Below are 24,669 nucleotides of genomic sequence, written 5' to 3'. Positions count from 1 at the left end.
TACACACATTCTCCCATGTACTTTTTTTTTTGCGGTATGCGGGCCTCTCACTGTTGTGGCCTCTCCCGCTGCGGAGCACAGGCTCCGGACGCGCAGGTTCAGCGGCCATGGCTCACGGGCCCAGCCGCTCCGCGGCATGTGGGATCTTCCCGGACCGGGGCAAGAAGAACCCGCGTCCCCTGCATCGGCAGGCGGACTCTCAACCACTGCGCCACCAGGGAAGCTCCTCCCGTATACTTTAAATCATCTCTAGATCACTTATAGTACCTAATGAGAATCTATTTTATTTACTTATTTTTAATTTATTTTATATTTTTTGGCTGCACTGGGCCTTCGTTGCGGTGCGTGGGCTTCTCATTGCAGTGGCTTCTCTTGTTGCAGAGCACGGGCTCTAGGCGCGTGGGCTCAGTATGTGACTCGCGGGCTCTAGAGCGCAGGCTCAGTAGTTGTGGCGCACGGCCTTAGTTGCTCCGTGGCATGCGGGATCTTCCTGGACCAGGAATCAAACCGGTGTCCCCTGCATTGGTAGGCAGGTTCTTAACCACTGCACCACCAGGGAAGTCCCGAGAACCTATTTTAAAGTAGGTTTCCTCCGTTATGAGACTGTAAACTCTGAAGGCTGTCACCATTTTTAATATCTTTCTATTCAAGTACATAGGGTTGTACTTTATATAGTGCAGGATACAGGTTGCAAACGTGTAGATTCTGGGCTATATCTGAACTGCGTTCATTTTGATCAATCTGAAGTGTTTTTTGTTTTTTAAACTGACAGTTGCCAACATTTAAAAATCAAGAGATTTCATGTGAAATGCACATTTCCACCTTCTCTTGACAAATTCGAAGATCTGGCCATTTTAGGCCCACATTCCCAAAGCTGCGCTCTTTAAACAAAACAGGCATTTCCATCTGCCAAAGTCCTCACCTTGCTCACTTGATTTACTTTCACTAGTCACCTGGCCCCTGAAGGCATATAAGTTTGCCCCCTTTGCTGCTCAATGGAACTATATTGAATAAATGAATTTGGCAGTTAATGCTTGTACGTTCATTTTCATTCCACATATGCGTTCTATCCTTCTAACTCCATTATAATAAGCCACTTGGTGGACAGAATCCTAACTATTTTTCCTTAAACCACTTTTTGGTGGTCACGTGCTTCAATAAATATTAATATGTTTATAAAACCTTGCTCTTAGCCCCAGACCACTGCGAGTTGAGTCTCCCTGCGTTGGTCTGGGGATGCCTAAAATTTCATTATGATTCGTTCCCTGGGTTTAGCCGAGACTTGGTTACTTGTCAGGTAAAGAGATTAAAATTATTTCCCGATAACACAAACATACAACATTTTAAAGTAGGTATGAGGTGGGAAGTTACCCTTTCCACAGCAAATAAAAACGTTCTTTCAGAGGTGGTCAAGTTTCTAGCTGCGACCCTGGGAAAGGTGGAGGAGACTGGAATGTAGTTGCATTCTGAAGTTTATCGAAGGCTTTTTGGGTGGGAATTTTATCCGAAGAGTCTCGGAGCGACCCTCGCTCGGGGTCTGGCAGCTTTGGGCGTGGCTTCTGGCACAGCCCCCGAGTAGTTGTCACTGGGATCAATTTCAGGACTCTCTAGAGCCCAGCCTTCGGAGTTTCACATTTCTGGGGGCTCGTCTCCCCGCCCCCAGGTAATTTCCCTCCGCTGCTGGCGCCGCCCTGCCCCCTCGGTCGCTGGAGTCTTCCCCCCGCCCGACACCCTCTCTGGCTCTTTCAGCATCAGTTTCCCCAAGGTGGCAGGAGGGGGACGAATTTGGGGGCTTGCCTGCCCTCGTCTTGGAGCCGGGGAAGGGGAGATGCGGGCAGGAGGCCCTGTGAGTTCAGGCTCCGCAGCCGGCTCCCGAGGCCTTTGGCCCGGGGCACTTCGCGAGGGAGCGCCCCTCTCCCCGGAGCAGCCGGCGGCTGCAGTCCAGCCACGCCGAGCGGAGGGGGCCCGGGGCTCCCCGCCCCCGACCCGGCGTTGCCGCGCTCCCCCTAGCGGCCGCCGTGCGGCCTCGCTCCGTCCCAGGCTCGTCGGCGGCGCAGCTCACGTGACCGCGCTCCGGGCCTGCGGCCGCTGTCGGTTCCCCCAGTCACCGAGCGAGAGGGAAGAAACAAGATGGCGGCTGAAGGCGATCCGGAGTGGGGCCCCAGCAATTCGGATTGAGCCTTCTCCCTCCACCCGCTTCCGCCGGCCGGGCCCCTCCCGCCCGGCCCCGCGGGCCTCGCCACCCGGCCCCGGCGCCCCCCACCGCCACCCCTCCGCCCGCCCCTCCCCCCTCCGCTTTCCCTTCTCCCCCCGCCTCGGCTCCGACATGAGGGGCCGGCGGGGCAGGCCGCCCAAGCAGCCCGCGGCTCCCGCTGCGGAGCGCTGCGCCCCGGCCCCGCCGCCGCCGCCGCCGCCCACGTCCGGACCCATCGGGGGGCTCCGCTCGCGGCACCGCGGCAGCAGCCGGGGCAGGTGGGCCGCCGCCCAGGCTGAGGTGGCGCCCAAGACGCGGCTGAGCTCGCCCAGGGGGGGCAGCAGTAGCCGGAGGAAGCCGCCGCCGCCGCCGGCCCCCCCTAGCACCAGCGCCCCGGGCCGGGGGGGGCGAGGAGGCGGGGGCGGCAGGACGGGGGGCGGGGGCGGCGGCGGCCACCTGGCCCGGACCACCCCGGCCCGGAGGGCCGTCAACAAAGTGGTGTACGATGACCACGAGAGCGAGGAGGAGGAGGAGGAGGAGGAGGACATGGTCTCCGAGGAGGAGGAGGAGGAGGAGGAGGACGGCGAGGCTGAGGAGACCCAGGATTCCGAGGACGACGAGGAGGATGAGATGGAAGAGGACGACGATGACTCCGATTATCCGGAGGAGATGGAAGACGACGACGACGACGACGCCAGTTATTGCACGGAAAGCAGCTTCAGGAGCCATAGCACCTATAGCAGCACTCCAGGTACCCACCCAGCCCAGTTGCTGCAGACTCCTTCCCCACCTCCTCCCCCTTCTCCCCTCGCTCACTCCCTCTCTGGTCTCCCCCCACCCCCTCCTCCCCCCCAGACAGAGGGGAAATGCGACGGCACATCAAGTGGCAAAAAACTAGATTTACAAGAGGAAAGAGGCGCATTGTTCAAAATGGAGATTGCATTGTTGCAGTTCGCAGGCCACACACTCGCGCTCTCTCTCCCTCTCCCCCCACCAACCCCCTCTTTTTCCTCTTAAAAATTTGTGCCAGTGCAGTGTCTCCACCGGGCAGGGTTGAAACTTTGGCACACACACATCCATTGCATTCATTTTTCTCCCCTTGTTTTGGTTTGGTTTTTTGGAATGAAAGAAGCCTCTTGTTTTTGCAAACCTCTTTGCATTTCTAATGTGGTTTCTTTTAGATTTTTATTCTATATCTGTTCCTAAAAAGAGAATTCAGGATTTAGACAGATTGTGCCATACAAACACACACACAACATGCTTCTCTTCACACCCCGAGCTGTGTGGTTTTAAAAGTGTCTTAAGGAAATAGATCAGTTGGGTTAGTAGGGGAGCCTTATCTGGTCCTGTGTGTTTGTTTTTATTCTTGAGTGCTAATGGGCGCGTGCAACAGTTGCGAGTAAATGGCCGATTAAAAAGCAAAGCAGAAACACCAAAGGAAACCAAAACAAATTTAGTATTTCATCTGATTCAAAGTAATTTCGGTAAAATGCAAAATAAAATAAGAGACCTCAGGAACATGCGTCTTAACTAATTTGATCCCTTTGAGAAATGCAATTTCCTGTCACCTGTTGCAGAGACATATAGCTGATCATGCAGACGCAATTGCTGAAGATGAACTTTTGGACCAACTCCCAAGTCACACAGCAGAAGTATAGGGAGATTTATTGCAAAATGACTTTTTATTTTCATTCTGTTTCTGAGGATAATAGTCCTCTCTGATCTGTAATGAACTTCTCCATGGTGACTCCTCTCCTATTTTCTCAGAGTTCCTCTAGGCTGGTGCTGAGATACATTTTGTTTATTTAAAAAACACACACATACACACGCAATGGCGGCTTTGTATTAAATACGTACTTGCGGCTTACTAAATTGTGAAAAAAACCGTAACTTATAGCGATAATCTACAAGACTTTTCCTTTATATTTTTGTTAATCTGGATTAACTAAATTAGAATCCAGTTTTCAGAGCATTTACAAAGTAAAGTTCATGAGGGAATAGGATCTTAAAGTGATAAAGGTGTGTCACTTGTTTTTAAAAGAGGCTAGGATAGTAGAAGTGGTTAAATTTAAATGTGTCTGTTTTTTTTATAAATGCCTAAATACTCATTGGAGGAGTATGAGTATTAAGTCAGATGTAAGCCTGTTCAGATTGTTCTAACAGCACATGAAAAAGGTAATTTCTTTTGCCTGACAGAATATCTGTCTGTCTTTGGGGTCGGGTGTGGGGAGAGCTGGCAGGAGAATGAAGGGAATGAATCAAGTGTCAAGTGTTTGTGTCCTGTATGTACAAGGGACTACACACCATTCTTCATTTCTTGCCAACTTAATTTTAGTACATCTTTTATCGTAATAGTTTTTACTTTAGGAAATCACGTGTGGTCTTTTCTACCAAGAGCCCAGAATGGAAAGACCCGCGGAGAGTAAATTACACTATTGGAGGAAGTTTTCTCAGATGAGACAGAGCTAAGGCGTTTTGGCAGGGTGGTTCAGCTAACCTTAACTCCTCTTTGAAGGCCTAGCAAATAATATTTAGGGTTGAGAGACGCGTATACGCCGAGTTAAATTACAGTTTGTGGTTAGGTTTCCTTTTTTAACAAGATGCTTATATCTTTATGTACTAACATGACATTTCATTTTTTTCTGATGACATTCGTAGTCCACCTTGTGTGTGCTTGTCCTATCTTTATGTGAAATTATGGATTATATATATCCTTATATTAATCTTACACCCCGTGCAGTTCCTAGTACAGCGTCGCGCACACAGTCGGTGCTCATCAGAGATTGGTTGGACAGATGATTGTTAGTAGGTGAGAACTTGTAATAGATGAAGTTGTGCTAATTCTACTGTGGGTGCCATAATTTCTAAATATTTTGGATTTGGGAAACTAAATATTGGTCTAATTAGATTTTGATACTTTGACCAGGGAATGTTTTTAGTAGCAGAGTTAGTGTGTTTTGAGCTGCTGTTTCATATTGCTTGCCAGGCATTTTCCTTTCTTTATTGGATGTGGTGTTAACGTGTTAGATGTTTTACTTTTTGAAACATTATTTCTCAAGATTATGGTGGAAGAGATGATACATTTTGCGTTCTAAACTTTTAGAATATGTCTACTTGCCTAGAATAACAGTGCATGACAGTGAGTTGTTTAGGCTAAGCACTTGTTTCATTAGTTTTATTGTCTGTACTGCTAGGTAAATGTGTATGTATGTGCTTTGGAAGGAAAAATGTTCTAGATGGTTTAAGATATCCCCAAAGCTCATAAATAAATATGTTTGGTGGATTTGAATCCAGCTGTATTGTCTGGGCTCAGAGGAATATACTTTATTGGTAATTTAGAGAAGATGATTAAGCTTTGTAAACTAGAATGTTGGCTTAAGTACTAAATATTCAATTCCTAGTATAAGAAATTATTCATTCATCTATTCATATGTTGAGTACTTTGAAGGTAATATACCTGTTGATGTGAAGACATTGGTTGATGTTACTAGCTTAATTTTCTAAAACCATATATTTAAAAAAGTTTATTCACTGGAGGTGAAACCTTTTCCTTTTAATGGAGAAAAATTTTAAATGGGTACGTAAGGTACTCACATGACAGATATTACTATAGGTATAACAACTTCTTAATACAAAATTGAAATCATCTAGTTTTGCTTAAATTCAAGGCATTTGGTTGAATAAGGCTTTTATTTTTATTGTTAAAATTTAGAGTTATTTCAACCTGTAGGTTTTATGACATAGTTTGCCAGTACATTGAGAAGGATTGTATGGAAAATCTATTTTGAATAGGCATTTGGTAAAGTTCTGACAGCAGCTTGAAATCAAGCATTTTCTAATTCAAAAAAGTTAAATCAGACTTTAAACAGAATAGTTCTTGCATTTAACTTGTGTGGAACTTCTGAGAATACCTAGGTGGTATTTTGAAATTTGGAGCTCCTGATGGCTTCAGAAAGCAAAAGCCCTGGTGCTGCCCTGGGAGAGTTAGTGATTTATGTCCTCTAAGGCAGGGGTCCCCAACCCCCGGGTCTGGTACTGGTCCGCAGCCTGTTAGGAACCGGCCCGCACAGCAGGAGGTGAGGGCGAGGAGCAAAGCTTCATCTGCCTCTCCTCATCGCTCACATTACCGCCTGAACCATCACCCCCCACCCCCACCCCTGTGCATGGAAAAATTGTCTTCCATGAAGCCGGTCCGTGCCAAAGAGCTTGGGGACCTGTGCTCTAAGGATTATGACAGTGGAGATGGGTGGCGTAGGTGCCATGAATGAATTGTAGATTTCTCTGAAGCAGAATTTGTTACCTGGTGGCAGTATTTATTCTCACCGGTGTCAACCAAATATCTTTTCATTGTGCTTGGAATTCCTGATTGCTACAAGTGAGGTACAAAGTGCAGTGGAGATTTAAAGGAGGGCAAGATCATACCCTATTTGGGGGAGTTGGTGTGGGCTGTGCTTCCCGGATGGGCATGTGGCTAGTGAGGATGGACAGAAAAAGGGAGGGAGCAGCGTGAAGCAGGGCGCTGATTCTCAAGTGCAGGCAGTCCTCAGTCACCTGGTTTAGCAAGAGCCTGAGTATGTGAATAGGAAATAAAAAAATAAAGCACCATTGTTGGGCAGTACTTAGAGAACCAGGCTATAGCATCTCCTCTCTCCCTCATTTGTAGGATAACAATCGGGGTAGATCAGTGATCCTCAGTCATTTTTCACTCCTGGAACACCCAAGGGATTTGCTGTATTCCTATCAGCACCATGTGGGAGCATGAGACAAAACCACATCAAATCGTGGATACTGTTAAATCACCAATGCAGCCAGTTCTTTCCCCCACAGATTGAGAGAATTAATGGAAGAGGTGATTTCTGAAGTCTCCTCCCCTCCCACCCTCCTGTCTATTTCAGATCTATTTCATTTGTGGGTATTGGGGATCAATCAGAAGATCTGGAAACAAGCGGGATATGATTTCAGGGGGACATCAGGAAGTTTAGCATTATTTCTGTTCTGCAAGATGGATTGGAAGAGGACAGATAACTGGTGGGGATCTGGATGGGTTTTTGTAACCCTGGATGGGAAGATCAGTTCAGGAGGTACTTCAGAATTCTCCAGCATCAGGAGTGTAGACAGAGGAATGCATCAGATATGCCTCTAAGAGTGGCAATGCTTTCAGTAGGAACAGGAATTCAAGATTATAAGGGAAACTAATGAGATCTGTTTTCAGGTATTGGTATCTGAAGTGGTTAAACGTGAGAATTAAAGAAAATGCGGCCCCCAAAGAGTTAGTAAAAAGTTGGACAACATGACCTGTGGGTATTAGAGAGGTGTGTCCGAGGTATGCAATGATAGATGGTCTGTGTACAGCTCAGGCTCAGTACTCTTCCGGTGTATATTTGGAAGTGGAGCTGGGTATTGAAATGTGTGTGTGCAGCAGCATTGAGGATATTAAGGCCAGGAGCTCTGGTCTGTTCTGTTAGGTCTGCCTTTCCTCCCTCTTCAAGACCCCATGTCCTCCCTGTGACTGCAGATCCTTGGTGGGGGGATGCCAGGGGTGAGAAGGTGGTGGTAGTGGTGGCAGAGTGGTAGTCTGGGTGACATAGACAAGAGCAAATCCTAGTAGATGCCCTCTTTGCATGGGGGAGATTGCTCCCTCCCTGGTCCTTAGCCATGCTCCGGGATCTCTTCTGAGAAGTCTTCCCAGAGTTCTGTTGCTCACCTTGGTTGGTCTCTTCTCTCTCTCTCTCTCTCTCTCTTTTTTTTTTTTTGGCCTCACCGCTTGGCATGTGGGATGTTAGTTCCCCGACCAGGGATCAAACCCGCGCCCCCTGCAGTAGAAGCACGGGGTCTTAACCACTGGACTGCCAGGGATGTCCTCTCTTCTCTTTGAATGCCTTTTATAGCAGTTATAGCCTCATCTCCATAATTTAGCACTAGTTTAGCACTGACCCTCATTATTCTAATTTTTTTCATGCTTTCAGTTCTTTAAAATGATAAGCTTCAGGGGCTTCCCTGGTGGCACAGTGGTTGAGAGTCCGCCTGCCGATGCAGGGGACACGGGTTCGTGCCCCCGGTCCGGGAAGATCCCACATGCCGCGGAGCGGCTGAGCCCGTGAGCCATGGTCGCTGGGCCTGCGCGTCCGGAGCCTGTGCTCCGCAACGGGAGAGGCCGCAGCAGTGAGAGACCCGCGTACCGCAAAAAAAAATAATAATAATAAAAATAAAATGATAAGCTTCAGGAGACAGAACATTTCTTTAAAAAAAAAACTTAGAAAATGCACTTTATTAAAAAAATTTTTTTTTTTTATTTTTGCGGTACGTGGGCCTCTCACTTTTGTGGCCTCTCCCGTTGCGGAGCACAGGCTCCGGACGCGCAGGCCCAGCGGCCATGGCTCACGGGCTCAGCCGCTCCACGGCATGTGGGATCTTCCCGGACCGGGGGCACGAACCCGTGTCCCCTGCATCGGCAGGCGGACTCTCAACCACTGTGCCACCAGGGAAGCCCCTCAAGTATTTTTTGATTGCTGGTTGATTTTTAAAAATAGTAACAGTAAGAGCTAACATTGATCATCTAAATTACTGAATTATTTTCGAGCAGTATTTAATAAAAATTATATTTAAAAATTACCGGAAAATTGGGAATTCCCTGGTGGTCCAGGGGTTAGGACTCTGAGCCCTCACTGACAAGGGCCCACGTTCAACACCTGGTCGGGGAACTAAGATCCCACAAGCTGGAGTGGCCAAAAAGAATTTTTTTTAAATTTTATATATATATATATGTGTATATATATATATATATATACACACACACACACACATTTTGCATGTTTAAAAAAGCAGCTTTATTGAGATACAGTATACGTATCATAAAATTCACCCTTTAAAAAAAGTGTATTATTCAGTGGTTTTTAGTATATTCATGGAATTGTGAATATATCATCCCTACCTAATTCCAGAACATTTTTTATCACCCCAACAAGAAACCCATATCCATAGTAGTCACTCCCTGTTCTCTCCCTCCCCTGCTCCATCCCGTGGCAACCATTACTTTCATTCTCTGTTGATTTGTCTCTTTTGGAACTTTCTTATGAAAGGAATCATACAATATGTGGCTTCTTTCACTTAGCATAATGTTTTCAAGATTCATGGATCTTGGAGCATGTAACAGCACTATATTTAAATAATATTCCATTATATGGATATACCACATTTTGCTCATCCATTCATCGACATTTGAATTGTTTCTACTTTTTGGCTGTTATGAATAATCCTGCTGCTAACCTTCGTGGATAGGTTTTTGTCTGGACAAGATATCCTAGGAGTGGAATAGGTGGATTATTACAAATACAATTTTAATAGATTCTTTATAACCAGACTTATTTTGTTCATTACAGTAGTTTTAAAACAGTTCTCTTAGGATGAATGAGAGCTGGTTTGTAAATCTTCCAAAATATCTATGATTTTTGGATTGCTTTAGGTCAGCCTGGAGAATTTATACCAGGGTTTGTCAGAGAAGGAGCAGTGTAAGTGGAGTCGTTTTTCCACATAGTCAATGTGAGGGCGTCTGGCAGGCTTCGGAGGCACTCACATATGTCAGCCCACCACAAAATCTTAGGCTGTCATGATACATGAGAGTCTCAGGATTTTAGATAAATCTTTTATGAATGTCAAGGATCTAGGGAGGTAGCATGTAGCACAGAGTTTTTTGTTTTTGTGTGTGTGTGTGTTCATAGTTAATTTTTATTTTTTTATTTTTTTTATTTTTTAACATCTTTATTTGAGTATAACTGTTTTACAATAGTGTGTTAGTTTCTCCTTTACAACAAAGTGAATCAGTTATACATATACATATGTTCCCATATCTCTTCCCTCTTGCGTCACCCTCCCTCCCACCCTCCCTATCCCACCCCTCTAGGTGGTCACAAAGCACAGATGTGAACTCCCTATGCTATGCGGCAGCTTCCCACTAGCTATCTAATTTACATTTGGTAGTGTGTATATGTCCCTGCCACCCTTCCCCCTCCCCATATCCTCAAGTCCACGCTCTAGTAGGTCAGCACAGAGTTTTAAAGAGTGAAGGATCTGGAACCAGTCCTCTTGGGTTTGAATCTGGGCTCTGTGATGATGGGCATTTTGCTCAACTCTTTGTACCTCACTTTCCTCCTTTGTAAAATGGAGATATCATAGTACTGAATTCAGGGTGTTGTGAAGGCTGAATGGATTAATGCATGTGAAGTTTCTAGAACAGTGCCTGGCATATATATAGTAAAGATTCAATAAATATTAGCTATTATTGTCTGTTGATTTGTTCCTGAACTGAAAGTGGATATTCTGTAGGGATATAGGGACCTTTCTTACAATGTAGTGAGGTAGTATTTTATTCTGTCAAAAGCTGTCAACTGACTCACAAGGTATAAAAGTATTTTAAGGACCACATTAAATAAAAATGTACATGAAAATAGAGCCTTATTTTCCCTCCTTTAAAAGAATTACTAAATGTTTAACTTGCCCATTCAAAACATTCAGTTTACCTAACATCTGATTTATTCTAGAACTATAATAAATAATATATTTACTTTAGTTATTTACAGGGGTCAGTTAAAGTAGAAATAGTGCTCTTGATAATTTCAGCTCTCTGGTAGTTCCTCTCCTCCATGCCATTTTCCTCTGCCTGTTCCTTAAACACCAAATTTCCAGGTTTTCAAACCAGCCCCTGGCCCCCTCACTGTCTCCCTCCTTCCCCTGAGATCTCATTTATTCTCAAGTTGTTTTTAAAAATTGCAATGAAAAATTTAAAAATAGTGTAGGTTTTACTCCTTTGGGAAAATACATATAATATAAAGATGAAAATGAAAATCATCTGTAATCCCACCAACCAATGATACTCACTAGACATGTTTCTGTATGTGTGTGTGTGTATATATATATATATATATATGTAATTCCGTTTACTGTAACCTGCTTTTATCTACACATTTTTTTAAAGTTATAACTAGGATGACACTAAACTGTTTTTCCTTGATATACGGCAGGGTTTTCCCATATCACTGTATCTTTATCAGTCAGTCATCCCTAATGATTAGTAATGTTGAGTATCTCTTCATGTGTTTATTTGCTGTCTGTGAAGAAAATCATTGGTGAAGTGTCTGTTGAAATATTTTGCCCATTTAAAAAATATTTATTTATTTATTTAGGCTGTGCTGGGTCTTAGTTGTGGCATATGGGATCTTTAGTGGCAGCATGTGGACTACTTAGTTGCAGCACGCATGCAGGATCTAGTTCCCCAACCAGGAATTGAACCCAGGCCCCCTGCATTGGGAGCACAGAGTCTTATCCACTGGACTGCCAGGGAACTCCCTTTGCCCAGTTTTTTTTTTTTTTTTTTTTGCGGTACATGGGCCTCTCACTGTTGTGGCCTCTCCCTTTGCGGAGCACAGGCTCCGGACGCACAGGCTCAGCGGCCATGGGTCACGGGCTCAGCCGCTCAGCGGCATGTGGGATCTTCCCGGACCAGGGCACGAACCCGCATCCTCTGCATCGGCAGGCAGACTCTCAACCACTGTGCCACCAGGGAGGCCCTGTGCAGTTTTTAATTGGGTGGTTTTCTTATTATTGAATTTGGAAAGTTCAGCTAACATAATAATTATTTATGATTTATAATTTCCCAAAGCTCTTTTCTCTGTTCCTTTTTCAGAGCATTCTCTTCTTGGATGCAACGTCCTGACTTTTATCTCTCTAAGGATATTTATTATAGTTTTTTTTTTTTTTTAAGTTTTCTTCTGTTTCTTTTGTTTCCTCAGATTCCATTCTTAGGTTTTAGTTTTTTCTCTTTGATATTGGAGACTTTTTTCAAGTGCCTCGTGATCCTCAGCTGTTCATATTTAGGAGTGAAGCACTGGGTAGCACTTTGTGGGTGGCCATGGGTTGTCAGCTGGTGGGTTTCACTGCAGAGTAATTGGGCAGTGGAACCTCAGGAATCAATATTTGTTTTTGTTTTTGTGTATTTTTGTTTTCTCTTTCACTTTTTTTTTCTCCTGTGAGTCTGTTTGGTTTCTTAAGGGAAGATTTCTTAAATCTTTTTTCCTGGGGCTGGGAGTAGGGGTCCAGGGGCGGGTGACCAATATCTTGGGAAGCCAGATGAGGGAGGGTGACTAGGGCTCACACCTTGGAGTAGGCACACTTCACTGAATTTCCCTGTTAGGAACCCTGAGCCAACTTTTTTTTTTTTTTCCAAGTGTGGTGTAATTGACACACAACATTATCTTAGTTGCAGGTGTACAACATAATGGTTTGATATATATATATACATTGCCAGATGATCACCACAGTAAGTCTAGTTAACATCTGTCAACATACATAGTTACAAAAACATGTTTTTTTCTTGTGATGAGAACTTTTGAGATCTGCTGTCTTAGCAACTTTCAAATATACAATATAGCAGTCTTAACTATAGTTACCATGTTGTACAGTACATCCCCATAACTTATTTGTATTGATATTATAGCTGGAAGTTTATATCTTTTCACCCCCTTCACCCATTTTGCCCACCCCCTATCCCCTGCTTCTGGCAACCATCAGTCTGTTCTCTGTATCTATGAGCTTGTTTGTTGGCTTGTTTTTTAGGTTCCATATATAAGTGAGATCATATGGTATTTGTCTTTTTCTGTCTGACTTATTTCACTCAGCATAATGCCCTCAGGGTCCATCCATGTTGTCACAAATGGCAGGATTTCCTTCTTTTTTATGGCTGAATCATATTCCATTTTGTGTGTGTGTATGTGTGTGTGTGTGTGTGTGTATACACCACATTTTTTTAATCCACTCATCCATCAATGGATACTTAGGTTGTTTCATGTCTTGCTTATTGTAAATAATGTTGCAGTGAACATGTGGGTTATAGATGTCTTTTTGAGATAATGATTTCTTTTCCTTTGGATATATCCAGAAGTGGAATTGCTGGATCATATGGTAATTCTATTTTTCATTTTTTGAGGAACTTTCATACTGTTTTCCATAATGGCTGCACCAATTTACACTCCTACCAGCAGTGCATAAGGGTTTCCTTTTTTCCACATCCTCTCGAACACTTGTTATTTCTTGTCTTTTTGATAATAGCCATAATAACAGGTGTGAGGTGATACCTCATTGTGGTTCTTTTCTCTTTGTTCTAGTATGTTTTTACCTTTTGTACTTCTTTGTTGTCAGTTTACCAAGTGTTGAGAGGAAAAGGATATTAGCTCATGTTACATATTTATCATATATAAAGTGAAGTCTCATTAAGTATTTCTTTACAAAACAGTTAAAAAATAACTTATCTAATACTTATTCAGCGTGCGAGGTACTGTGTTAAAACCTTCAAAGAGATACAGTTATGGATAACAAACGGTCCCTACTCTCAGGTCTTTATTCTTTCAAAAGGGAATAATAACAGAGTGCATAAATATAAAATAATATAGGGCAGGCTGTGGTAAGTGCTGTAAGAAAAACAGAATTAAATTAGGGAGAGAGATCATATTCTATATATTTGGGAGATCAGAAATGGTGTCAAGAACAAGGTTGAATTTGAGATATTTCTTGAAGATTGGGTAGGATTTCTCCAGGTGGAGGTTGAACAGAAAGAGAAAGGAGGAGGTGAAAGGTAACAGATGACAGGAAGGTGAAAGTTCAGGGACTGCGTACTTGAGGTCTGAGTGTGGAGGAGGTGAGACTGTAGAGAAGTGGAGATTATGTTTTGGTCCAGTTTGAATAAATGCCAGTCTGAGGAATTTGAACTTAGTAGGCAGTGTGTAGTCATTGAATGTTTTAAAACTGGTGTATGTCATGATAAAGCTGAGCTTTTTGGGGATTCCCTGCCGGTCCAGTGGTTAGGGCTTCACGCTTCCACTGCAGGGGGCATGGGTTCGATCCCTGGTTGGGGAACTAAGACCCGCGTGTCATGTGGTGCAGCCAAAAAAAAGCTAAGCTTTTTGAAAAATAATCTGGCTTTGGTGTATAGGATTTATTGGAATAGGAGGGGGCTGTTATAATATAACTTTTCATAGCTATATAAGATCCCATCCTAAGGCTTTACCAAGTAGTTAAACTGTGCTGTACAGTCATGCCTTGGTATCTGTGGGCAGTTGGCAGCTGGACCCCCCCCATGATAACCTAAATCTGCTGGTGCTCAGGACTCTTACATAAAATGGTGTTGTACAGTTGGCCCTCGAAATCCTTGATGCCAAACCTGTGCATACGGAGGGCCGACTGTTTGCGTTTGCTGTGATTACCTGTAGTGACTAAACCTTTAGATAAATCTTGGTTCACATTCCTGTTTTTTTTTAAGGCTTTTACTATGTAATACTAATATATTATAAATATTATATAACATATATATTAGGTAATGTATAATATACATATTATACTAATACAATATGTGTCATTATATTATAAATATTAGAAATATATTTCCACCAGCAGTGTATGAAAGTGCCCATTTCACCAGCACCGGTTATTTATAAACCATCTTTGCATCCAATGGGTTAAAAGCTCTCTTGTTTCTCTCGTTTGAATTTTCATTTTTTGACTAATAAAATTTAATGCTTTCATGACCTCTGACACCCAAATCTCTGTAGTCATGGTTTCCTTCCTGTGTTTTAACTAATGGATGAGTGAATACTTCTTGAACCCCTCCACTTAGAAGTCCTGTAGGCACATCCAATTCAACATGTTCCGAATAGAATTCATGCTTTAGAGACTGCTCCTAGCCTCCCATTTCCTTGTTCAGTGAATAATGGCACTGCCCACTGAATCGCCCAAGTCAGAAGTGAGGAAGTACCAGACTCCTCCCTGCGCCTCACCCTCCACGTTCAGGCTTGTCGCCACGTCCTGTGAAGTTTACATCTTATATATATCTCTTAAATATATTTCAGCTCTCTTGTCCATCCGTGCTAACGGTTACCTAAATCAGGCCTTCTTTATCCCTTACTTGGCCTCTTAAGGAAACAGCCTGCCTGGCCTCCTTTTGTCCATTAATCTCTCATATCCATCTTCCACGTACCTACTGCTCTGCTCTGAGACAAATCCGACCACGTTATGCCCTTTATTAAAAATCTTTTGTGGGAAAATGATTATGTGCTTTAGTGTGGGTGGATAGTTCTGACTTGGCTTTTGCTTCCTCTACCAGCCTCATCTTCTGTTACTTCATTTATTTGTTCACTTATTTTAAAAATACCTGTTGAGAACCTACGATGTTCCAGGCACTCTCTGGGATGCAGCCACGAATAAAGCAGATATGGCTCCTGCCCTGAAACCACAGGGAAGGTAGCCAGTGTAACAGTGAGAGAAGTGCTTCCGAAAGGGGCAAGTAAGAATGACTTCATGGGCGTGGGGGGCGGAGTGTCAGAAAAGGCCTCCCTAAAGAGGTGACAGGTGAGCTCCAAATGGAAGTAGCCGGTGGAGTGGAGGGGAAAGAGGATTCTAGGCCATAGGATCACCACATGCAATGGACTGGAGGGAAAACCATGAAGGATTTCAAAGTCAGCAGTGCTGTGATCATGTTGGTGTTTTTTTTTAAAAAAAGTCCCTCTGGCTATAGAATAGAGAATGAATTGGAGTGGGATAAGAATTGATGAAGGGAATTAGGCTGTTGAAGTAGACCAGGTGACAGATTTTGTACCTTGGAGAGAAATATTCAAAAAATAATTTAGTATTTAGGATGTCACATCTTAGTGGTAGATTGGTTAGTTGGGATATGGTCACGGTTGAATTGACTTCTAAATCTCCTTTATTTCTCTCTTTATTCACAACTTATTTCTCTTCACCTTGAATTTGATTGTCAAGTAATATTGAATTCTTTGTAAAAGTTCCCCCTCAAACACCTCATAGTGGGGCTTCCCTGGTGGTGCAGTGGTTGAGAATCCACCTTCCAATGCAGGGGACACGGGTTCGATCCCTGGTCCAGGAAGATCCCACATGCCACGGAACAACTAAGCCTGTGCGCCACAACTACTGAGCCTGTGCTCTAGAGCCTGCGAGCCGCAACTACTGAGCCCACGCACCACAACTACTGAAGCCTGCTCGCCTAGAGCCCTTGCTCCACAACAAGAGAAGCCACTGCAGTGAAGTGCACTGCGTGCACCGCAACAAAGAGTAGCCCCCGCTCCCTGCAACTAGAGAAAGCCCGCGTGCGGCAACGAAGACCCAACACAGCCAAAAATAAATAAACAAAATAAATAAATTTATTTTTTAAAAAAAAACACCTCATAGTTATTCACTGCTGTGATGATTAACTCCTAGTCACCCATCCATCACCTTCTCCAGCTTGTCTTCTCTGGTCACCGTTCCCTTTTCCTTAGGTGAGACTAAGTTCCTTTACCTCTCCCTAACCCCCCAGGACTGTGTGCATTTATATGTTGTTTAGTTTCCACATATTTGAAGGTGTTCTAGGTTTCTTTCTTTCTGTTACTGATTTCTAATTTAATTTCATTGTGTTCAGAAAGCATACTTTGTATGACTTAAATTTTGTAAAACGTTTTTAGAGGTTTGTTTTGTGCCCCAAAATGTTGTCTGTCTAGGTGAATGTTCCAAGTGTACTTGGAAAGAAGGTATATTCTGCTGAGGGTGGGTAGAGTGTTCCATAAGTGTCAGTTAGGTCAAGTTGGTTGCATTATGAACGTCTTCTGTATCCTCGCTGATTTTCTACCTGCTTCTTTTATCGATTACCAAGAGAGAATTGTTGAAGTCTACAGATATTGTCATGGATTTGCCTATTTCTCTTTGGAGCTCTTTTAGTCTTCATGTATTCTGAGGCTCTGTTATTAAGTACTAAACATTTAGGAAGGATTATTTGACCCCTTCATCATTATATCTTTATTTGTTAAGACATTGTACTGAAATGGACTCTAATTATCTGGCTGTCTCCTTCATCCGAACCTGTCTTAGGGCACGGAGGCTCCCATTCATCTCCCTCTCCTTAGTGCTGCTCAGTCTCTAGCACGCAGTAGGCAGCACAGGTAACTGTTGAACCGAGTGTGTGAGTCAAAAAAAAATCTCTAGATTCTTTTCACCCTTAGTTCTGCCCTGTCCAGTATGGCAGCCACTAGCCACGTGGGGCTATTTAAATTTAAATTAAGTAAAATTCAAACTTCAGTTCTTCATTGACACGAGCTCCATTTCCAGTGCCCAGTAGCCATGTGTGGTGTAGAACATTTGGGTCACTTCATAGCATCACAGAAAGTTCTCTTGGGCTGACCGTGTTACTGTCGTCAGTCTGCTTCTGCTAAACTGTGAGAATTTACCTAGCATCCCTTTTCCTCTAGCCTTTTATTTGCCCTGAATCCTGCGCGGCCTGGGTAGCCCCAGCACTCGGCTGTGGTTCCTCTCTGTTAAGCCTGTCAGCCCAGCGTTATTTGTGGATGTGATGGTGTTGAATTTCTGCAGTGAGACTTGGTCTCATCTTTGCGATGATGGCATCATTTGTTGTTCTCTGGGGTAGGGGAAGAGGTAGTCAGCTAACCTTCAGTTTTAGAAAATCTGCCATGGTCCTGATAAAGTTAAGCTAAGTCGTAGATGCAGGACAAAAGGGAGAGAAGAATGAAAATTCAGAGGCTTTTAGGTGAGAAATTTAGTTTGATAACTCAGGGAATTCCTATATTGTAAAAAGTTGGTGTGAGAACTGAATTGTCACATACTGGTGTGTCGTTTCAGTTGTCTGAGTTCTATATAAAACCTCCTCAGGAGTCTCTGGACAAATGATTTATAATTACTTCAGTAGTTTTCAAGGAAAGGACATCACTTTTTGAGTGGAATTCTTTTGTTACTTAACCAATGTTAAATTGCAATTATGGAACCTCAGAAGATTTGCTAAGAAAGCTCATGCTTACACTCTTCTCTACTCATGGGTGTGTTCTAGAATTCACACACTTGGGAGACTGCATGGCCAAGTGATTCATACTGAATGACAGTGTTCAGGAGGTGCAGTTTCTACATTTTGCTGCTATGGCTTACTGCTTGATTTCAGGATGTTAACATTGCCTCCTTTGAGGTCTGTTTATAGTGTATTCTATTTATGGAACTTAAAAAGCATTTCAGAAACGCACATATTAATCTGTGTGGAATTTCTCTTCTTGTCCTTTTTCCTTCTAATGCTTGCATAGCTATATTGAGACTTGTCTGAGGAAATAGTCCAGCATTTAAAGTAGCTAATAAAATTTTAGCCCTTCCTGTCAGCGCAGTTTTCCCTGTTTTTCTAGACGTCAAAATGATTTCACACACTCCTCGCAGTCTTAGTAAATTACCCTTTTCTCCAACTTATGACCATAATCTGCTTTCACAGTGTTATGCAAATAATTAAAAAATTTTAAAGTGATTTTACTGTAATTTCAGATACATATTTGAACTTTTTAGTTTGAATTATCTGGGTGAAATGCCTCAAATTTCTGATTCTCTGTAAACTTGGAAGATTGCCTTTATCCAGATATATTATTATCCTTAATTGCCTAAATAGCTTAAGTTATAAAATCTTCCTGCATTTCAGGAGAAGCCTAACAATGGGAGCTTGTTTATGGCAGGGGACACAAACTCAAATGCTACAGGGTCCAAGTAAATTAAAGATGTGAAGTGGCCTTTTTTTTCTATTAATACAAAACGGCATTTGCTGTTAAAGTTCATTTGCCTTGGAAAACTAACCCTATTGGAATTTTAGTCCCCTTTTTGCTTTTACAGACAGTGCTGTTCTAAATGTGCTAGAGATGTATTTTTAGTCACCCAGCCTGGTGTTTCTTTAGGGTAGATGCCTAAGAGTAGGATGGTTGGGTTACATTTAATAGGCTGAACCAGGTTATACTCTCATTACTATTGTTCTTAGACCTTCCCTAATCTGTGTTTATATGGCTTTTAAATTGACCTTTTCTGGAACTTACTGAAGTTTACTCAGAGCTTTAGCGGGTGTTTTTGGATATAGACTAGGCCCAAAATCCTTTCCTTATCAATTTATTGGTAAATACACTTATTTATAATATGAAAGCCTGAGGTTTAGCTCCTAAACTAGGGGACAGATGTCTCTTTTCAGAGTTTTCTGGCCAAGTGGGAATGGAATTTTTTTTTATTGCTTCTTAGCTTGAATTTGACCTTAGAGACGTCATTCCTCTGTGGCCCTTATTAGTTTACTCACCTGTAAAGTGTAGATTGGACTAGATCAAATGGGCAAGGGATTGGCAGACTTTCTCTTAAAGTGCTGTATAGTAAGTATTTTAGTCTTTGTGGGCCACACTGTCTCTGCTGCAACTACTCAACTCTGCCATTGTAACATGATAGCAGCTGGAGACGATAAGTAGACAAATGAGCATGGCTGTGTTTGAATAAAACTTTATTTGTAAAAACAGTCTGTGGCTGGCCATAGTTTGCCGACCTCTTTCTGAGGTCTTGACATTCATTAATCTGTGATTTGGATAACTAGATTAGGAAAAAAGCTTTGAATTTTTAAAATAACACTTTTGAAAGTCTAGTAAGAACTTCAATTAAAAAAAATTTATTTACTTAATTTGTTTATTTTTGGCTGCACTGTGTCTTCGTGGCTGTGCGCGAGCTTTTTCTAGTTGCGGCAAGCATAGACTACTCTTGGTTGCAGTGCGTGGGCTTCTCATTTCGGTGGCTTCTCTTGTTGCGGAGCATGGGCTTTAGGCGTGTGGGCTTCAGTAGTTGTGGCGCACAGGCTCAGTAGATGTGGCGCATGGTCTTAGTCGCTCTGCGGCATGTGGGATCTTCCCGGACCAGGGCTCGAACCCGTGTCTCCTGCATTGGCAGGCGGATTCTTAACCACTGCGCCACCAGGGAAGCCCAGAACTTCAAATTTTATTTTTGCTTTTTCTCTTTATCAGGAAAGAAATATAGAAAATTTAGAAAACTCAGAAGATAACATTAATATTTTGGTCACTCTTCTTTGATAACCAGCTTTGTGTGAATGTGTGTGTATTCATATGAGGAGTACTTACATGTGTAGAAACGTACATATTTTTTATAAAATTGGATAATGCATAATTGGTTTTATAAATCTTTTCCCTTATACCATGAAATCTTACTGTATCTTTAAATAATTTATCTATGAAAATGTCTGCTGTCATGGAGCTTCTAGTGGAGAGCTCATGGATTTTAAAAGTTAATTTTGTATTTAGCCACCTCTTCTCTTTTCTAATTGTTTCTAATAGCTTATTTTTTGATTGGGTTGGAATTTCTAGGAATAACATTTCATGAGCTTCAAACATGAATTATATACATCTGCTTTTCTTATATTTATACTTCTTTTTTGTTTCTTTTCAAATTGCATTGTCTACCACATCTAAAGCAATGTTAAATACTAGTTGAAATGAGAAGCATCTAAGTGTACTTTCTAAATTTAATGGGACTGATGCTAATATTTCACTGTTAATTGTTATGCTGACCATTGACTTTTTTGTTTTGTTTTGTTTTTCTTGCTATCCTAATAAGCATAAAGGGATATTTCATTTTGGTTTGGAATTTAAGTGCTTTGTTGCCTATGTGATGTGCATGTATTTTCTCCTGGTCTGTGGCTTGTGTTTCACTCTCTTAACTGTCTAATCCATGAGCACATTTTGTCTCTCCATTAATTCAAGTCTTTGATCTCTTTCATCAGTGTTTGATTGTTTTCAGCATACTGGTCTTGTACATATTATTACATTTGTACCTAAGTATTTCATGATTTTTGGTGCTATTACAATTAGTACTTAGTTTTTAAATTTGAATTTGTATTTCCAGTTATTTATTGTTATAATAGAAATATAATTGATTTTTGTGTATTGATCTTTGTGACCTTGTTAAAACTCAACTGTTAGTCTAGTAGATTTTTTTTTTTTTTTTGTAGATTTCTTGGCATTTTCTACATAGGTAATCATGTTGCCTGGCAAATAGAGATGATTTTATGTTTTCCTTTTCCAAGCTGGATTTTCTTTTTCTTATTGAAGTATAATTGATTTGCAATATTGTGTTAGTTTCAGGTGTACAGCAGAGTGATTCAGTTTTATTTAATTCTTTTTTTTGATTCTTTTCCATTATATTTTATTATAAGATATTGAATATAGTTCTCTCTGCTATACAGTAAATCTTTGTTGTTTATCTGTTTTATGTAAAGGTAGTGTGTATCTGTTAATCCCATACTCCCAATTTATCCCTGCCCCCCTTTCCCCTTTGGTAACCATAAGTTTGTTTTCTATGTCTCTGAGTCTGTTTCTGTTTTGTAAATAAGTTCATTTGTACTATTTTTTCAGATTCCACATATAAGTGATATCATATAATATTTTTCTTTCTCTGTCTGACTTAACTTCACTTAGTATGATTATCTCTAGGTTCATCCATGTTGCTGCAAATGGCATTGTTTTGTTGTGGTTTTATGGCTGAGTAATATTTCACTGTATATATTACCACATCTTCTTTATCCATTCCTCTGTTGATGGACACTTAGGTTGCTTCCACGTCTTGGCTATCGTAAAAATTGGTTTCTAATTTAACTTCATATGTCAGAGAACATACTGGGTATGACTAAATGTTTAAAAAATGAAGTCATTTGAGATTTGTTTTATGACCCAGAGCATTGTCTGTTTAGGTAAATATTCCATGTGTACTAGGAAGGAAGAGTCTGCTGCTGTTGGGTAGAGTGTTCCATAAATGTGATTAACAGTTGTTGATGGTGTTGTTAAAGTCTTCTATATCCTTGCTGATTTTCTATCTACTTGTTCTGTTGATTACTAAGAGCAGAGTGTTGAAATCTACAACTATTGTTATAGATTTGTTCTCTGTCTCCTTGCAGTACTGTATGTTTATGCTTCATATATTTTGGGGCTCTGTTATTAGGTTCATAAACATTTATGGTTGTTGGTCTTTTGATTATTTGACCCCTTTTATCATTATGAAATGACCTTCTTTACTTAAAATCTACTGTTTGATATTAATATAACCAGTTCAGCGTCTTTCTTTCCTTTTTTTTTTTTTTGCGGTACACGGGCCCCTCACTGCTGTGGCCTCTCCCGTTGCGGAGCACAGGCTCCGGGGCCACGGCTCACGGGCCCAGCCGCTCCGCGGCATGTGGGATCTTCCCGGACCAGGGCACGAACCCGTGTCCCCTGCATCGGCAGGCGGACTCTCAACCACTGCGCCACCAGGGAAGCCCAGCGTCTTTCTTTTTGAATAATGTTAGCATGGTGTATCTTTTTCCACCTTTTTTTTTTTTTTTTTGCCGTGCTGCGTGGCATGTGGGATCTTACCCCAACCAGGGATCGAACCCGTGCCTCCTGCGGTGGGAGTACAGAGTCTTAACCACTGGACCTCCACAGAAGTCCCTACTATGTCATATTTTAAACGGGTTCCTTGTTTTGTTTTTTTAAAAAGCCAGTCTTCTGACAGTAAATTTAGACTATTTACATTTAATATAATTTGTTTTTCTTTTTTTTTTCTTTTTTGGCCATGCCTCACAGCTTGGCTTGCAGGATCAGTCCCCTGACCAGTGATTGAATCTGTGTCCTTGGTAGTAAAGTGTGGAGTCCTAACCACTGGACTGCCAGGAAATTCCCATTTTCTTTTCTTTTCTTTTTTTTTTTGTTTTTTTTTTGGTTCCTTTGTTTCCCTTTCCTGCCTGCTTTTGGATTAGTTGAACATTGCCCTATTTTAATATATTAGCTTTTTGGTTATGTCTGTGCTATTTTTTTAGTGGTTCCTCTAGGAATTACAAAATACTTACCTACTTAAAGTTAGCATTTTATACCTGTAAGTAAACTTTAAAAGTGTCACAACCATAGACGTTCCCTTATCCTAGCCCCCTCCCCAATGCTATAAGTGTCATATATATCTGCAGTTGTCCCTCTGTATCTGTGGGGGATTGATTCCCAGGACCCTTGCGGATACCAAAATCTCTGGATGTCAGATCCCTTGTATATATAAAGTGGCACTGTACAATTGGCTCTCTGTATCGGACTCTGCATACAGTAGAGCTCCACTAGATGATGTTACAATTTTTGCTCTCAACCACTGTACATATTTTAAAGTGCTTAAGAGTTGAAACACCCTTTTTTGTTTGTTTTTTAATTTATTGTTCTTCCTTTATTCCTGAAAGTCCAGTTTTCACTCTGGTATCATTTCTGTTTCTTTTACCGTTTTTACCATTTGTTTTTTTGTTGTTGTTCTTCCACAATTGAGATTTTATTGGCTGTTTTGAGGATCAGTACACAAACATTTCAATTTGTACACAATTCTTAACATACATACCAAAACTCTAAAAAATCATGTAGTTGTGATTCTTTTCTGAACAGTTATTCCAGTGATTTTGCAGCTTGAAATTTGGAGGCAAATTTTCCTTGACAGGACATCAAGTGCCAGTACCTTCAAATATTGATATGCTGTTACATTGTTAAGTCCCACTAATTCACAATTTAATATCACATACACTACATAATAAAATTGTCAATCGTCTACAGCACATTAACAAAGTTACTAGAAGAACTGGACTACCATGACCAAAGATGTTACAGAGTGCACAAAATTCTGACCAGGAGAGCCAAGGTCAAGGAGTGAGTGGTTTGCTTTAGGAAACTCTGTTAGTTTTCCTTCATCTGAAATGTTTTTATTTTGCCTGAATTGTGGAAGACTTTTTTTTTTTTTTTTTAATTTATTTATTTATGGCTGTGTTGAGTCTTCGTTTCTGTGCAAGGGCTTTCTCTGGTTGTGGCAAGCGGGGGCCACTCTTCATCGCGGTGCGTGGGCCTCTCACTATCTTGGCCTCTCTTGTTGCGGAGCACAGGCTCCAGATGCGCAGGCTCAGTAATTGTGGCTCATGGGCCCAGTTGTTTCGCGGCATGTGGGATCTTCCCAGACCAGGGCTCGAACCTGTGGCCCCTGCATTGGCAGGCAGATTCTCTACCACTGCACCACCAGGGAAGCCCATGGAAGAGTATCTTTGAAGGATATAGAATGCTGGGTTGATATTTCTCTAAGCACTTTAAAGTCCCATCCTCTGCAGCTATTTGAATTATTTTTCTCTCATATGTAATGTTGTTTTTTCTCTTGCTGCTTTGTAGATTTTTCTTTAGCTATATGTTCTGGAATTCATTCCATACTCTGGCTTGCAGGAGCCCCTTCTACTGGCTAGAAAGATGTGAGTTTCTTATAGATTCTGTAGTTGGAGACTCCCTTGAGGCAGGGGCCAGAAGAGGGGGAAAAAAAGTAAAATAACAACAAAACAGGGGATTTCCCTCATGCTCTTCAGCTCACAGGGGAGCCTTTCCTCGGTCCTCTGCCTGAAAGACAGGGTTTCTGTGAGTTTTTTCTGTTCATGCTGTTTGCAGTAGATTCACTGTGAGCTTGTTCTACTCCAGGAGAGAAAATAGGGAAACAGATCTCTGCTTGTTGTTTGTTGTTGCTTCTTCTAGTTTTGACTCCCCTACCTGGTCCTTGTGCTTTTGCTCCGCAACCCCCCCCCCCAATAATCCTTTGGTGGTTGCTTTTTCTGT

The 24,669-nt window shown here is 41.9% G+C and overlaps 1 protein-coding gene across 18 annotated transcripts in view; it reads left to right on the top strand.

Annotated features, from left to right (window-relative positions):
• Positions 1-2,326: 2,326 nt before the first annotated feature.
• BPTF (bromodomain PHD finger transcription factor) overlaps positions 2,327-24,669 on the top strand; it is a 134,691-nt gene continuing 112,348 nt past the window's right edge. For all 18 annotated transcript variants that reach the window (XM_067022234.1, XM_059046883.2, XM_059046876.2 and 15 more), the window contains exon 1: positions 2,327-2,945. In XM_067022234.1, coding sequence (XP_066878335.1) covers positions 2,327-2,945 — 619 coding nt within the window. The remainder of the gene's footprint in view (positions 2,946-24,669) is intronic.

The sequence above is a fragment of the Kogia breviceps genome, chromosome 19, assembly GCF_026419965.1.
Source record: "Kogia breviceps isolate mKogBre1 chromosome 19, mKogBre1 haplotype 1, whole genome shotgun sequence".
Lineage (NCBI taxonomy): Eukaryota > Metazoa > Chordata > Mammalia > Artiodactyla > Physeteridae > Kogia > Kogia breviceps.
Note: the sequence above shows the minus strand (reverse complement) of the source record. Positions and strands in the feature narration are given on the sequence as shown.